Here is a 16,710-nt window from a genome sequence, read left to right as displayed (position 1 = left end):
AAGTTTTTTATCTAATTAAATTCCAAATGTTCATCTATTTGTAGATTATACCGATTTGATTTTACTTCTTCATTATTAAAACATTTATTTGTATTTAAATTTTATATTAATTTGATTCTACTTTTATCCAATCTGATTCTTGTGATACATATATTTAACATGGGATTTAAATTAAAATAAAAAATACTGTAATTATTAGAAAATTTCATTTTTTTAAAAACTAGTATATTGTATTAACTCGTACTAAATGATATGTCAAACTTAAATTGCTACATTAATATATATTGGGTAACTAATGCAAGTGTAATATGCAATTAAAAGCTAGAATTTAAATGTTACCAACACAAAAAATAAAGACGAGATAATAAAAATTATTGAAAAAGAAAAGCAAAACAGTAATCCATAGCACAACAAGAAACTAGTTATATTGTTGTTCTCTTTTTTCTATCCAAACCCAAAACAAAACATCAAAACCGCATTTAGTACTACCAAAGTCTTTTATGGTTCCATCTAAGATTTGCAATAAATGAATTTGAAACTACTTAGGACCAATGTCTTTGAGAGCACATATCTGCTCTTCCCCCATTGCAGACATAACAGACACAACCAGGTCTTTCCCCTCAGCAAAACCATCCATGATCTGCAATCACACCAAAACACATGAATGTAAAATTATATAACTACCATCTTCATGATATGTAAATTGGAACCAACATTTTTTTTTGTTCTAGTATTAGATACACTTGAATTAGTATGCCAAGAGATTAACTTACCTCCTTACATTCTTGTTCCATTTCCTCATACGTCAATGCTAGCTTCTTTACCACATTTTCTTTTGTTTGTTCAATTGTCTGTAAAAGATCACAGAAATAGTAGTTAAAACCATCCACTATAGTTACCATATCTGGACTACAAACAGCAGCGACATACTTTTGCAAAGACTTTCGCTCATGTTTCACATTTTTATCAAAGACAGTTAAGGGCAAAGTAAGCAACCAACTAACCTTACTCAGTAAATCAGAGAGTTTTTTCATCTTGGCCTCCATCAATGCAATATGTTTCAGACTGTTAATGTCTTGTGAAACTGCAGTAGACCCATTTTGTCAAGGTCCTTGTGAGCCTTTTGCAAAATGTTAGCAAATAATTCATTTTTAACTTTTAGGCTATTAGCAAAATATTTCAAGTACATATCAAATAATTCCGTCAAAAATCTCAAACAATAATGCCTTTGGGGTTCTGGCAAAGTGAAAAGCTTGACATGTAATTGCAATGGATCTTAAAACCCACATTACAGCAATTAAAACAGAAGAGTACTCTGAGGTTACAAATGAATTCCAAATCCAAATTTTCAAATTAATGTTTCCAAACATAGCATAAATGAACACAATCACAGCATAAGAATTTATAGCCAGAACCACATAATATTTTTCATTCTCAAAATAACTAATTACTTTGAAAGTAACCAGCAAGATAAGATGTTTACAGTGACAACATCAGATGATACAATAGCAACATGTTTCTTCATTTTTCACTCTTGAATACAACTTGGTCATGCATTTGCCTAAAAGAAATGGAAAACACACATTTCTAAGCACTGAACTGAAGAGGTTGGAGTCACTACAACAAAAAAAATGTCTAGCAATGATGAACATAATCAAAGAGGTACAAGTCGTGTGAGTTAAGATAATGTCTAACAACCCGGTAAAATTATAGCAGCACATATATAAAAGAACAATACAGTTCAGCTAGTACAACATGAGAAAAATGACTATATTTTCCTAAAAGAATATGGGGTTCAATAAGGTTCCCCGCATCATAAGGCCAGGAAATTATAGAAGAAAAAGACAGAAATCGATGAAATATAAACCTCTCATTTGCTTTATTATTATATGAAAAAAAGACAAAAATCGTTCACAAAAGGAGTGTGAGGAAGATTTTCATATTTGTATGCTACAAGGCGATTTTGTGTGATTTGCTCAGTTGAAACTTTGTTTTCAGCACAATGTGACAAGTCAACATGTATTGTTTTGCTTAGTGATAAATAATATGTTTTTTTTAAGTAACATCAAGGAATGAGCATGATTTCTTGAAAACCAAGTCCTGCAAACAAGTGAAGCCAGAGAAAAGACCTTATGTAACACCATTAGACCACAGTCCATGCACAAGAAAACCAAACAGTCTAAAAAGAAATGAAATATTAATAAAGGAACTCAAAACGGACATTGACTTCTCTAAAAAAGGATCTCAGCTCGTCCAATGACTTCTCAAAACTTCCATACATTCTAATGGATAACCTTAGCCACTTCGAAATATGTGCTCTATTCTAATGACTGAGATGATTAATTGGGATAAATTTGTATCCGAATTCGAAGCCATACTCATACAGCCATTCATCTTGAATGAGGCACACCCTTACTCTATTTGCCTATGGTAATAATTTCATAGTGCTAAAATCAAAATGGACAATTCAAGCAAAGCAAATCACTGATACAAAAATCAAAGTTAACATACTGAAAATAAAAAGAAAGAGGACTGTCTATGGTTAATGAAATTAAAATAAGCATCAATTTTATTATGACTAGTGAGGACTTACATGCCATCAATATGACATTCACCATTGGGGAAGGAGCAATTGCAGGTGACAGTACTGTTGTTAATGGCCTCAGGCACATTTGGCGGCGGCGGTGGAGTAAACCAACTTGACTTATTGTTGCAAGGGTTTTCATTGTAATTCCAATCCTTCTTCCCAAGTTCTGTTGCTATCTCACGAAGAGCTCTTACTGTAAACCCAGAAAGAAAAGAACAAATATTTGAGAAGCAATTGGAGGAACTAGTATTGGGTTGGTACAAATTTACAAGCAAATCACAGGATAATTCTAAACACTCAAGTACATACTCAAATGAACCAAACCTGCAATTTACTGTTTGGTTGAGATTAGTTAAGAAACAATGAAAGAAAAGTGGACTGGAACAGAGTAAAGTCTTGGAATATGAAGAGGAAATTTCCAATATCAGCTAGTAAAGAAATACTGTTAATCTTTAACACAACCTGAAGCAAGAAAGAAGTTGCAAAGCTGTGCTAACTTACCTTCATAATCTGGAGGATAGGGCGGCTCCACTTGGGCTTCAACCATCTGTATATAACCAAAATATAACCAAAACATCATCCAGCAAGAAAAGTCGCCCAAATAGGAGGCGAATAGCCCAATAGATAATCTGTAATCTTCATCGGCTACTATACTTTCTCTCAATTTGATGACAATCAATATAATTTATTAAAATAAAAATGTTAGAAATCAAAGAACGAGAGAGGAAGAGAGGAAACAAAACAGAATATGCTGAGAAGAGAAGATGAAGAACAAAAGAAGAAAAAGGAATGAAAAACGGAAGAAGAAGAAGGAGCCTTACCTGGATTAAGGAGGAACTGGAAGAGGTCCTTGACCAAACTAATTTGCAATCCAAGGGGAAGGGAAAAGGGAAGGGGAAGGGAAAGGGGAAAGGGTAGAAGAAGGCATCATTTTCCGGAAAATGTCTTACCGAGTTCAAAAGCGTAAGACATTTTCTCCAAATTTGTAATAGGTTTTCCCGTGTTGCGGAATTGGTTTTACAAAAGGAAAATATTTTCCTGCTATCAAACACTGGAAAACGTGTAAAACCAATTTCGGAATTGGTTTTCCCCCTATCAAACACAGCCTTAAAGTTATTTCATGAAAAACAGCTTAATTAAAAAGAAGAAGAAGGGGGACGAAAACTTTCAGTTGGTGAAGGCAGTGCGAATAGAGGATGCCATACAACAACGATTTTAACAGTCGAATAACTTAAATCAAAACTTTTGACTAATTTAGCGATCATTTTAAAACTTTTTAAATTTAAGTGACTAAAATATAAACTTATTAATAATTTAGTAACCTTAGATATAGTTTAAGTTAAAAAGAATAAAAGTGATTAGAGATTATTTTGGTGATAAAAAAGCATAGGTATCAAGAAATGGATATTTTTAAATAAATTAGATAAATGTTGGTACTTTGTTGCGGCTCTATTATCTGATTTCAACCAATTTTTTTGACAATAGTTAAGAGTTATTTGAATATGGTGAAGTATATATGATAATTTTAAAGTACTATAAGAGTGAGTTTGGATGGACGGTGTGTTTACCTGCGGTAAAAATAGCGGTGACGGTGAGATTAGATACTGTAGCGTGAGACAAAAAGTAAGCTAAACGCACCGCACCGCACCCAATCGCCCATCCAAACCCACCCTAAGCATAAAACGATGGATGGTGCGCATAGGCATGGTTGAACACGTCTAGTAAGCTGACATTAACATTAGTAAGGTTTGCTTGTGTAATGCGCACTGCTTGAGCAATTGAAGAGGTGGAAAAGGATTTGAGTATATGATACTAGAGATTGATTTACAAGGCAAAAGGTTCAATAATGGTAGTGATATTGGTCGAAACAGGTGGTACGCTGAATGGTAAAACCATAAGTAAAGTGTCAAGTGAAGAAGGGACTTGTGAGCTATAATAGTAAGTAAGAGCAAGGATTTGGCTAACACTAACGGAAGTAAACATTGTGGGTAAGGGGTTAAGTAAGCTAGGATTGGTGGATGTGGATAAGATGGGAATGACACTAGATGTAAAATTTTTTGTTTGACAAGGGTTTTCTACATTGTTTAAGTGGGTTGATTTTAGTGTTTGAAAGGTTATTCATTGTTAATTGGAATGGTTTGGATATAGATAGGGTTAGTCTCAACGATGGGATTCATGTCCTTTTGCTTAGATTTTCATAAACAGTTTAAAATATGTATGCCTTTAAGAGGAAAATAGGTTGGACTATTTTCGTTACTAATAAAGGCTTCGGGTTAGCAAAAATAAAGGGAAAAGTAAAAGAGCATCAGAGTTTATATTTTGAAATGTTCTTCGATACTTAAGTTAGTGAAGGAAAGATAATCAAAGCTAAGAAAAATATTTTGGTAGAATGAAAATAACTTTTTAAGAACATTCTTCGAGATTAGTAGACCTAAATATTTATATCAAGGACACTTTTACATCTACAAGATACTGAATACATGGGTGTGTGCATGACAAAACCATTCATTGCATCTAATTGGTAAGGGTTGGTGCCCTTATCCCAGCAAGATTGTGCCTTCATGCTTTTTGTTGATTCTGCTCTCTAATTTATGGCTGGTAGTATTTACCGGATTGATGGTCACTAATATATGCTATTTGTCAACTAAGCTTTCTTATAGAACTTCAACTTTGGATTTTACTGATTTTAAGATGTGGGCTGAGGAGCTGGGCCAAAATTATATTGCCTTTAACTTTAAAAGATTCTTATATCTTTTATTTGAAAATATTAGTTATTAATTAACAAAATTAGTTATGTTTTTCTTGGTTGGGTGTAATGGTAAGGCACATTACACTCTTAAAGAAAAGTAGATTCAAACCTTAGAAAGAGCATTATTGAGAGAAGTAATCACGAACCCTAAATATTAATCATAAAATAGATATAAAGAATACCAAAAAATAGTTGAGCTTCTAATTTATAGGTTTCTATGGGCTAAATTGGGTTTGTACCAACCTATTTAAATGCACCATATTCTTTTTCTATTTTTAAAATAATTTATTTTTATCAATATTTAGTAAATATATATAATTTATTACATATCCTTACATAGAAAATTTAACATACTTTCCATTATAAATTTGAAAAACGAGTTGGATTAGATCTAAATCTTCAATATTTAAATTAAAACCTATCGTTTAAAATCAATATCTTTAACGAAAAAAACATTCAAGCATAAGTGATAAGTGATAACCCAATCTTTGGGTGACGTCTACTTGGAATATGAATGGAGAAAGACTAAAGAATGAAGCCATTTGGGAACCAAGCGTTGGAATTGTGGTCACTTAAAATGGTGATCACAAAGAGAGAAAGAAAGAAACCCAAACATGGATACAAAACAAAAGTGTTGTATTCATAGAGACCCACCAAAAGCTTCTTTTCAGCACTTTCCACCTTATCAATCACACCTATACCTAATTCGAGCTTCAACCCTCAAAATGCTGCCCTATTTATTTATTCATTTCGATGCATGCATCTTCTTATATTTTTGTAGCAACAAGCTATCAAGATTTTGGCCCACATGTGAGAACCATCACATGATTTGATTCAGGAAGAGTTCAGTATCTTTCATCCAATAAAGCATCCGACTAGTTTGAATTCTTTTCTTCTCCTTTTACTCGTATAGTTATATTTTTTTTCTTGAATGAAACATTAATAATTTAAAATAAAAGGAGGAGAATTTAAAAGAAAAAACTATATCGGATGTCAATCTAAAATAATGTTGTTTTTATCTTGGTCACTCTAATTTTTTTTGTCAATTTAGTCACTGCAATTAAAAAAAATTGATCAAAATGGTCACTTCTATCGTTAAACCCTTAATGCATTATTCATTGGACCAACAAAAAAAGGAAAAATTGTTCTTTTAACCCCTTTAAAAATTACAAAAAATTTAAGTTAACCCCTTAAATTCCTATAAAAAAACCCATATCAAACACTACAATGATGTCGATCTAATATCTCTGGCGGAAATTTTGGGTTTTAATTTTAGTTTTTATAGGGATTTAAGGGATTAACTTTAAAAAATTATAATTTTTAAAGGGTCTAAAAGAACATTTTTTTTTTGTAGGCCTAGTCAGCAATTCATTAAGGGTTTAACGATTGTGTGATCATTTTGGTCAATTTTTCTAACAACAATGACTAAATTGACAAACAAAATTAGAGTGACTGAAATAGGAACAACCCCATTTTAGGATGACCTCTGGTGTAGTTTACCTTTTTTTTTCTTTGAGAAATAGTAATCATATTCATGAAGTGAATCAATTACAATTTTGTTGGATGCATTCACCATATAGGAAGGAAAATGAAACAAACATTCATCAAAGCAGGCCCTAGGCACAATCTAGACCTTCCCACTAGATAACAATTTTTTGTATCCTAGGCTCAATAAGACACTCCATCAATTATCAAGACCTTTCAGATGTCAAAGCATGCTCTGAACAGCACTTAGATCTGAGATAAACCCAGTCATCACCTAAAGGTTGTGGTAGAGATTTGTTCAAAAAAGGCTAATCCTAATACTAAAAAGCAAAATATAAAAAAGAAAGGCTATACAAAATGGTTCCTCTAAAAGGAGCAATGGCCTCAAAACAATTAACACATCCCTTGGTTGGAGGTGCACCTAAGAGTCCAATCCAATGTATCATCCTTCCATTGAGTACATTTATGTCTCTACTTGTGGAGTCAACTACTTTGGTAGCCAAGACTGACCATCTCCCTAATTGGAATTGTAGACGACATAATAATCGCTCTGAGTATTTGAATCAAATGCTCACTTTGATTCTTTTATTGGATTACGGACTTGTTTAGACAACCTACTAAAGTAAGTTGTCTTTCTCTCAATGTAAACATTCTTACAGTGCCACTTATCATCAGTTTTAACTTAGACAATGAATGAGCTAACATTTGTTTGTCACAATTTTGCAATGTATTCAAAACATGAAAGACAAAAACATAAAACATAGAATAGTGAAATGTGAAATTAACTTTATTTATTTATTCATCGTTCAAATACATAGAAAATAGTTACATGTTTACTACAATTTGGGCACATTTCTCAACAGTCACACCCGTTGTCGGAGCAATTACGAACATATAAAATTCAAATCAAAACATAAATATTCAAACATAATCATTTCAATTCATAATCATGTTGTACAACCTTTCCCATGTTTTATATGAGCTTACATATGCTCTAAAGTTAACCCGAAATTGAATAATGACCAATTTGTAATATTTTCAAATTTTCAGGTCGACATCACGATGTGGGTGAGTGCTGTCTTGACGTGACATATTGACTTTGCTCGTTATGATGACGGGGTTCTTCATCATGCCATGGCCTGAAATCTAGATCCTGTCACGACGGTCATCGCTTGACATCGCGACGTGGACTCTATTTTTTAGCAGAAATTAGGCATGTTGGTACCTATTTCAAACCAACTAAACCATTTACACATATGGTGCATATTTGCACACTTGTAACTGCATAAAATCAACCAAAATTCATACCAAACATTGCATATAACCATTTCCAAAATCGACTAATCCAACATGCCTCAGTTCGACACTAAATCATATCGAAACATACCAATTTCACCTATTTAAGTTTAAATTTACCAACATGCTTATAAGTCATTCAATATCATCCATTTCCATACCAGGTCATACTCAATTATGCAATTATAAATGCCATTCACTCAATACAACCTATTACCAACTCAGATACCCAAATTGGTACAACTTTCACAACATAAACAATAACCAAATTCAAACCAAATCTATCAATCCAAAGTCATCACATAAATTACAGTTATGTACATGCCATATAACCGGGCATTAAAATGATCAAAAGACTACTAAATCAATAGTAGGATAGTGTAAGCTTCTCATAGATCTGATCGACATGTTTTGCAAGTTGGAGATCTATAGGGAAAAGGAAAAACAACGGGGTAAGCATTTTGAATGCTTAGTAAGTCCATAAGCATTAAACAACAACTTAAATTGTTTTACAATTTAATACAACAAACTATTCAACTTAACAATTTTGCCTAAACATAACAACCACATATCAATAAAGTGAGTTCATTATATAACCAATTCATATAGTGATTCAAACATTTAACATTTTGATTCAATTCAATACCATTCACATGGAATCAATAATTCAATACCATTTGCATAATTCAATCAACATTTAACCATGTATAAACCAAACTCATATCATTCCATTGTCATTTTTAATTTTCATTAACTATTTAGCTCGATAAACTCTAGTATAAGAGTCATAAAATTTAATCATGTATAAACTAGACATTTCGATTCCTTTTTTGTTCGAACTTAGGCTTTTACTTGCATCAAAGTATAAAAGAAAGTATAAAAGTCTATCATCCACTCAGGATTAAGTTATGCCACACTATGAATGCCACAAGTAAATAAATCCATAAACGGATTCAAGATCTATTTTGGGGGTTATCCGCTTTGATGCTCAAGACAAAGTATCTCCCCAATTGGACTTGATAAACAATATATTAGTCTTTCAATTAGTTTGCTCATTTTCGATTAGACTAGGAACATGTTTAGGGTTGTTTACTACTATAAGTTGTCTTTCCGCATTACAATTTGACCACGTAATACCGCTTAATATTAGTCGAACATTAGACAACCAGTGAGCTAATATTTGCTTTCATTTTTCTTTGCATGAAAAAACCATTGAGGAAAATATATAAAGAGTATTAATGTGATTCATGAATAATTTTATTAAACTAACCTGTTAAAAAAATTACAAGTATACAAATGAATATACTACACTTAGAGCATTAGATCCAACATAATATGCTAGCATAAGATTCTTCTAAAGGAAGGTTATAAGCTTACTATGGACACTCAAAATCGATTGAATCTAGCAACAAAAGAAATTGTGCTAAAAGAGGTTAAAAAGTAGATCGAAGTATGTATTATATATGTTATTTTAAATGGTGAGTTGTTGAGTCCTACCTAATGTGTTTTAAAGAAGAGGGCATGGAGGTTGTGAAAAATAAAAAGAACGAATTAATCCCTGCCACCTTGGTAGCTAGATGGAGAGTTTGTATTGGTTATCAAAAATTGAATGATTCCACTTAGAACTTGAAAAGCGTGCTTTCTTCAAGTTCTTTGCTAGGAGAGCTAGTTTTTCCTCCAATTATTTTAGTAAGGAAGTAGTGATGTTGATGTTTTTAGTAGTGGCCCTATCATTAAAAGCAACATCATTTTCGGCTTGAACTTTCTCCTTTTTACTCATCTTTAGGTCATTTCAAAGATGCAAAGCAATCAACTCACCCATCTCATAGAATCAACATCTTTGGCTTCCTTAATGACAACCATTTGATTGCAAATATCTCTGGCAAAGACTTTAAAACTTCTTTCACTAGTTTGGCCTTGGAATATTTCTTGCCTAAAATAAAAGCTTTATTAACAATCAATCCAAGCAACAAAAATAAACATCAACAAAATTATTTTATGTTTATTTTATGTTATTTCTTCTTGTATTTTGTGGTTTAAATGTCTAATTATTGGATTTTGGCTTATATTTTCATTTTTATGGAATAGGTGAAAAAATCGAAATGAAATGAGTTTAGAGTTTATTTTTAGTATGACTTATGATTTAAAAAAGTTTAGAGCTTTCTAGTGAAGATAACAAATTAATAAACCAGCTGTAAAGCTCAAATGAGAATAAAAGTTCAAACAATGAGATTTTTTTTATTTCTCTGGTGTACTAGGCTAGCACCATATAGTTGGAATGCGAGACAAATTTATTTTGGAGTGCAATGTAACACCCCTTATGTAACAACCCGTTTTTTAGTACTGTCAAAAACAATGATTTTGAGACCACAATTTTGACTAATATGTCAGTGTTTTATTAACTATTTATTATTATAGAGTTATTACAAGGTCGTATTAAAATTTGGTTAAGAAATTTTAATGTTTAGTTGGTTATATAAGTAAAAATGGTCAAATTGTAAAAGTTGTAAAAGTTACTATCTATTAGTTGAATGTGTTGAATGGCTATAGAAATATGATTAATGGACTTAAAAGATAAATATACCATATAGGTATATAGTGGACGACTATGGACATTAGTTTATTAGTTGTTATGTAAATTTTTTAAGGGTAAAAATGTAATTAGATAAATAAAACTAAAACAAATTAAACTAAAATGAAGGTATCATCTTTCTAAAGTCACTACTGAAATTTTAAAGGAAAAAAAACCATTGAAGAAGCTTGGTTTCGGCTTGGTTAAATTCACTTGCATGGTATGTAAATTTTTACCCATTTCTAGTGATTTTTATATTTTTGTGATTGTTTTAACTTAATCTAGCTAACCCAGGGATTAACTCGTAAAATTGTTAAATGTTTTAGATTATGTCATTGATTAATTTGAAGTGTTTTTGAAGTTTGAGGATAGATTATTAAGTTTGGTTGTTAAATAGGATTATTTTGTAAAGTATTTTTAGTGATTTTAATGTTTAAGGATTTAATTGTTAAAGTTGTAAAATCTCATGAAAGTATGGTGAAATTATGAATTATTGGAGTTTTCAAGGACCACAAGAAATTCGGTTAGCTTGGTGTAAGCTTAAATGTGTTCAATTTGATAGTTTCAGGTTTTGAGACTAAATTGCATAAAGAGTAAAATTTAGGGGTAAATTTGTAAAATATGATTAAAAGGACTTAAATGCATAAATTTTATTGTTTATGTGGTTTGAATATATTTAATTAAATTAAACTCTACTTTAGATCAAGAATCTCAACAATCGGATGACGTATGAGGAAAAGAAAAAAATTGTCGATTAGTCCCTCATAGTTGAATTACTTCAATAGGTAAGTTCATACTACTTTTTGTAGTTACAATTTTTTATTAAATGTTGCTAATATATATAATACTAAAATGGAAATCAGACTATATGGAAATAAATTAAATTCTGTGATAACTCCTATAGATCGAATAAAAATTTTATACACGAAATTTCTGTATGATTCCCGTTCTGGACCGAGCTCCAACATTTGTTGTGGACTCAGTATACATGTGACACTGATTTAGCCTGGACTGGTAATTTGTTTTCGTTTTAAAGGTTTAGCATAGACTGGTAACCTTACCTGTATACATAGCCCTGGCCAGGCTATTTTTCTGTGTTGTCAATGGTTTAGCTCAGATGGGTAATCTGACACATGTATTTCTATATCCAACTAGCTCAAATGAGCATTAAATGTTTCCCACACTTGTGCATTGTGTTCTATTACAAAGTTCCATCAGAAAATCAAAGGATATACAATGTATTATTAATGTGGACAAAATATGAATTCTGACTATCTGTATGATTGTTATTTGCTAATCCAGATTTATTAAACTTTGTTATGATAGGGATAATAGTTTGAATAGCAATTTGTAATTATCTATTAAATGAATAAGGTAAGTTATTAAATTGAATTTTATGAACTTACTAAGTATTTTATATACTTACTCTTGTTTTTTATGTTTTTATAGATTTTGGATAATCGGAGAGTGTCAATCGGATCAACGGAGCTCACACATATCATCTTCTAACATCGGTAGATTTTGAAGTCTTGAATTGTGGTTACTTGTGACATTTATATAGGATACTTATTTTTCAAATGTTGAACATGTTTTGTTACTTAGTTGTAAGTGCACTTATATGCAAATGTGATGTATATATTGTACATTTCGCCCTTTGGTAATGTGTTGATAAAGGTCATGTTTGAATGGTATTTTGGATGACTATTTGGTAAAAAGTTATAGATGTGAATATTGTTGGTTCATGATGCTAGAATGGATGGATTGAAGTAATTGGTTGTTGATTAACTATGAATTACATGTGGTGTCAATGAGGGCACATTGGTTAATCATCTAAGTTGGATGATTTGGTATGATTTGGGCATGTTTTAATGTGTTTTGAATAGGTTAAAGTGATTGGATATGGGTTGGCTTGGTACCTAAGAAATGATTTGTAACACCCCTTACTCGTATTCCTTACCGGAACAGAGTACGAGGTATTACTAAATTTTTTTTTAAAATTTCGACAGTATTTCTGCTTTTTTTTGCTTAAACCCCCTGCAATTTCCAACCACAATTCAAATTTCCAACCAAAACAGTTGTATAAAGATACACAATTTAACTATTTATAAACGCCACATTTTAGATCGAATATATATACAGTGACGCCACATTACATAAAGTCGTCTATACATGCCATAATTTCCGGAATACCAGTAGCAAAATACCCAAACGCGGATGATAGTGTGGATGATTGTCCGACTCCGTCCCAATTCTAAGTTGATGGATATCACTATAATCAAGGGAAAAATAAAAGCAAGTAAGCATATAGCTTAGTAAGTAAACATATGACAAGTGGATAAATTTCTCACATGATTACACCAAAATATAACTTTTATCACAAACAAATTTCATTATTTGGTCAAATTCCAGCAAGCAGTATTTCTGCATCATGGTCACTAATTTATTTTTATCGGGAGTTACAGAGCTCTAAATCAAATTATGTAAATTTTATCTGAAACTAGATTCATATATCTTTCCACCATAAAATTTTCAGAATTTTTTGTTGGGCCAATTAGTACAGTTTATTCATTAAAGTTTCCCCTGTTTCACTACCCGACAGTCCTGACCTCCCCTTACAAAAATTCACATAACTCTCTATAAAAGTTTCAAAAAATGTTCTAGTTTGTTTATATTAAAAATAGACTCAAAAATGAATCCAGTCATATAAATTTCAATCCATAATTATTTTTTTAGAATTTTTGGTGATTTTCCAAAGTTGGAACAGGGGATTTCAAATTCAATCCAACCCTGTCTCAGTAAAATTTAAATATCCCCAAATATATAATTCCTTTGCTTTCCCCACTTCTTTCATATGAAAATAGACTCATTCAGCTTCAATTTCATATTTTATTCAACCTCCAATTCATTTTTCACCATTTATGGTGATTTTTCAAAGTTGCTCAACTGCTGCGATTCAAAACAGTTTTGCATTCAAATTGTTTCTTTTGTATTTTTGATTTTTCCTCCCATCTTATACATGGGTTGATTAAGTATCAAACCCGATATTCCTCCCATAAACTCGTCCACCACATATATGAATATTCACCTTCTCAATTTACTCGTTGAACACTCGGAATGTTAACCGTTGTTGGTGGATTCCGCACTTAGCACCACCAATGAATCGGGGAATCAGCACACAGCAACCCCTTGGGGGAATCAGCACTTAGCAACCCCCTTTCACATTTAAAATACGGTGGAATCAGCACTTAGCAACCACCAATGAATAGGGGAATCAGTACACAGCAACCCCTTTATATGCAATATGCTCCGGCCTATTCCGAGTGTTCAACCAAAAACCGTGTTTTGCAACTCCTTACCACCTTTCCCAATTTAACAACATTTTGGAATCTTGCCAAACATTTATTTTATATTCAAATAAATCTCAACACATATCAAATAATACCAAAATAATACATTAAGTCACGTGTTTACTTACCTCGGTGCAAAATATCGTAATTTTGCAATTCACTCCACTATCTTTTCTTTTCCTCGTTTGAGATAATCTTCCCATCTCTCTTGATTATGAGCTTGAAAAAGCAAAGAAACCTTAGCTATGGTGTCCCTTAAAATTCGGCAGCAACTTATGGAGAAGATGATGATTTTTGTCATCTTTTTCCCATTTTATTCTTTTTATAACCAAATGACTAAAATGCCCCCACTTAAAAAAAATCTATTTCTCTCATTTCTTATGTCTATTTTTGTCCATCAATTACTAATGGTCTAATAACCACATAAGGACCCCCAACTTATAATTTCATATCAATTAGACACTTCTACATATAGAACTCAACTTTTGCACTTTTACAATTTAGTCCTTTTGACTAAATTGAGTGCCCAAACATCGAAATTTTCGAACGAAATTTTTACGAAAATTTTCCGTGAAATTGTAGACCATAAAAATATAATAATAACCATATTTTCCCTCGTCGGATTTGTGGTCCCGAAACCACTATTCCGACTAGGCCCAGAATCGGGCTGTTACATGATTAATGTTTTGCCTTGTTTTGGAATCCATTTTAGGTGCAGATGACCTGGGGCACGGGTTGTCACACGATCGTGTGCCACACATGGTCACACTACACGGCCATGTGGCCTATTAAATTTTTGGTGCAAGTTGTCCTACACGGTCACAGGTTGTTACACGGTCGTCTGACCCTATTTCGAATCGCGCACGATTTGGCACACGATCTGCAACACGGTCATATGATCTTATTACGATTTGCACACAGTTGAGCACACGGTCTGGCGACACGGCCATGTGACCCTGTTTTCGAATTGTACACGATTTGGTCACATGGCCTGGGCTTTGTCACATGACCGTGTGACTCCTGTTTTCTGTTTCTCCTACATTTTTCTGTTTTGTTTCAAATTAATCCCTGATTGTTTCTAAATTGATTTTTAGGTTCCATAAGCTTGAGATAAGGCACGTAAATGTATACATGCTATGAATAATGATTGTTTTAGAATTTTTGATATTTAAATTAATAATTGAATGGTTTTATGGTGTTATTCATTTGATATGTGTCGTAACACTCCGTAACCCTAATTCGACAATGGAGATGGGTTAGGGGTGTTACACCTTACTTGGAGTAAACTGATACCTCACGAGCAAAGGATGTCACAAATTAAATACTAAAGCTACTTAACTGGACCATAAATTTTAAATTTTTTTTAACATAATTTGACTCATTTGGAGTTATTCAAGTCATTTCTAGGCTTTCCCTAAAGTTTGGTTACAAATAGGGGCCAATCGGAGCTTATTCGGGTCAAAACAAGGTCAATGTTGCGACACTAGAATGATGTCATGACACTAAGAACAATTTACTCCTATGAATCTAATTTGGCGACATTAAATGTCGGATGTCGTGACACCAAAGATAGATTACTCTATTAACTCCAATGTCGTGACACTAGAGACAGATTGCCCAAAAAATATCTGAAACACTTAAAACCAAGTCTAAACAATCATAAGTCATTCCATATCACTTCTAAACATTATCAAACATGATTCTCTATCAAAACATCATGAAATTCAACATAGAACTCAATCATAATTTAACTAAATTTGTGAGGCTAACAAAATGATCAAGTTTCTATCAAAAGTTTCCATTAGAATTCTTTCACATACACACTTGGTTTAAACCTATGTACATGCCATAAACTATAACCAAAAATCAAAACCATACTTTCTCCCAAGATTCGGTATGTGATGAGATGAGTAGAGGTTGATCTTCACTCTAGAACTTCAAGTCTAATCTTCACCTACGCATTAGAAAAAATAATGCGTTAAGCGCATGAAAGCTTAGTAAGTACATCAAGAATTAAACTTTTCATTTAAAAATTTAACCAATACAAATGTGTAAAAATAACTTATGAAATAAATACTATCATACATGAAATTAATTAGAAGATGATTACAATAGAATCTCAAGCTTACAATTTATAAGTCACTTACCAATCCCATTGTTAAATTCACTCACTATTAAAATTTATAACTCAATTGTAGACTCAATAGAGCATATATAATATGCGGAAAAATCAATAATTTGCACCAAAGTGCCACTATCACTTGCACTAAAGTGTCACAATCACTTGCATGGATGAAAATTTTCTAATGGCATGTCATTTATATCCACTAGTTCTCATTTTGTTTACATGGGCATTTAAATATTTAATTTCATTACATTCTCTCAACAAATAAATGCAATTCAAACTTTACTCTCTCTCTCTCTCTCTCTCTCTCTCTCTCTAACTATTTAAGCCTTATTTAATAAAAAGTCAACAATCATCAAATTTCATTTGACATTTATTTTATCATTATTTAACACTTTACTTAAGTGCTTTATATTATTATCTGCTTCACTTATCTAACTTTTATCCACTTTGCAATTTAGTCTTTTTTTTCTCCAAACTATTTAGTATATTTTAAGAATTCATCTTCATTTTCAAATAAGTTCCATAATACACATTAACATTTTCTTA

General features: G+C 32.0%; 1 protein-coding gene across 1 annotated transcript; it reads right to left on the bottom strand.

The window, feature by feature from the left end:
- Positions 1–351: 351 nt before the first annotated feature.
- On the bottom strand, positions 352–3,695 carry LOC107959730 (uncharacterized). The gene is made up of 6 exons (XM_016895860.2): positions 3,409–3,695; positions 3,089–3,134; positions 2,594–2,780; positions 1,005–1,084; positions 774–851; positions 352–640 (listed from the first exon to the last, which is right to left on the bottom strand). The coding sequence occupies exons 3-6, from the start codon at positions 2,724–2,726 to the stop codon at positions 539–541; spliced, it is 393 nt and encodes a 130-aa protein (XP_016751349.1). The 5' UTR covers positions 2,727–2,780; positions 3,089–3,134; positions 3,409–3,695; the 3' UTR covers positions 352–538.
- Positions 3,696–16,710: the final 13,015 nt, after the last annotated feature.

This window comes from Gossypium hirsutum, chromosome D04, assembly GCF_007990345.1.
Source record: "Gossypium hirsutum isolate 1008001.06 chromosome D04, Gossypium_hirsutum_v2.1, whole genome shotgun sequence".
Classification (NCBI taxonomy): Eukaryota; Viridiplantae; Streptophyta; class Magnoliopsida; order Malvales; family Malvaceae; genus Gossypium; species Gossypium hirsutum.
The sequence above is the reverse complement of the archived record's forward strand: the minus strand, read 5'-3'. Positions and strand labels throughout refer to the sequence as shown.

What these genes read in the sequence shown, in the direction of transcription:
- LOC107959730 (XM_016895860.2), bottom strand. Translation starts at nt 2,726, where the DNA reads ATGAAAACCCTTGCAACAATAAGTCAAGTTGGTTTACTCCACCGCCGC. An exon ending in GAATGTCATATTGATGGCAT is followed by an intron (nt 1,085 to 2,593) that starts GTAAGTCCTCAC and finishes GGTCTACTGCAG; the next exon opens with TTTCACAAGACATTAACAGT. An exon ending in TGGAACAAGAATGTAAGGAG is followed by an intron (nt 641 to 773) that starts GTAAGTTAATCT and finishes GTGTGATTGCAG; the next exon opens with ATCATGGATGGTTTTGCTGA.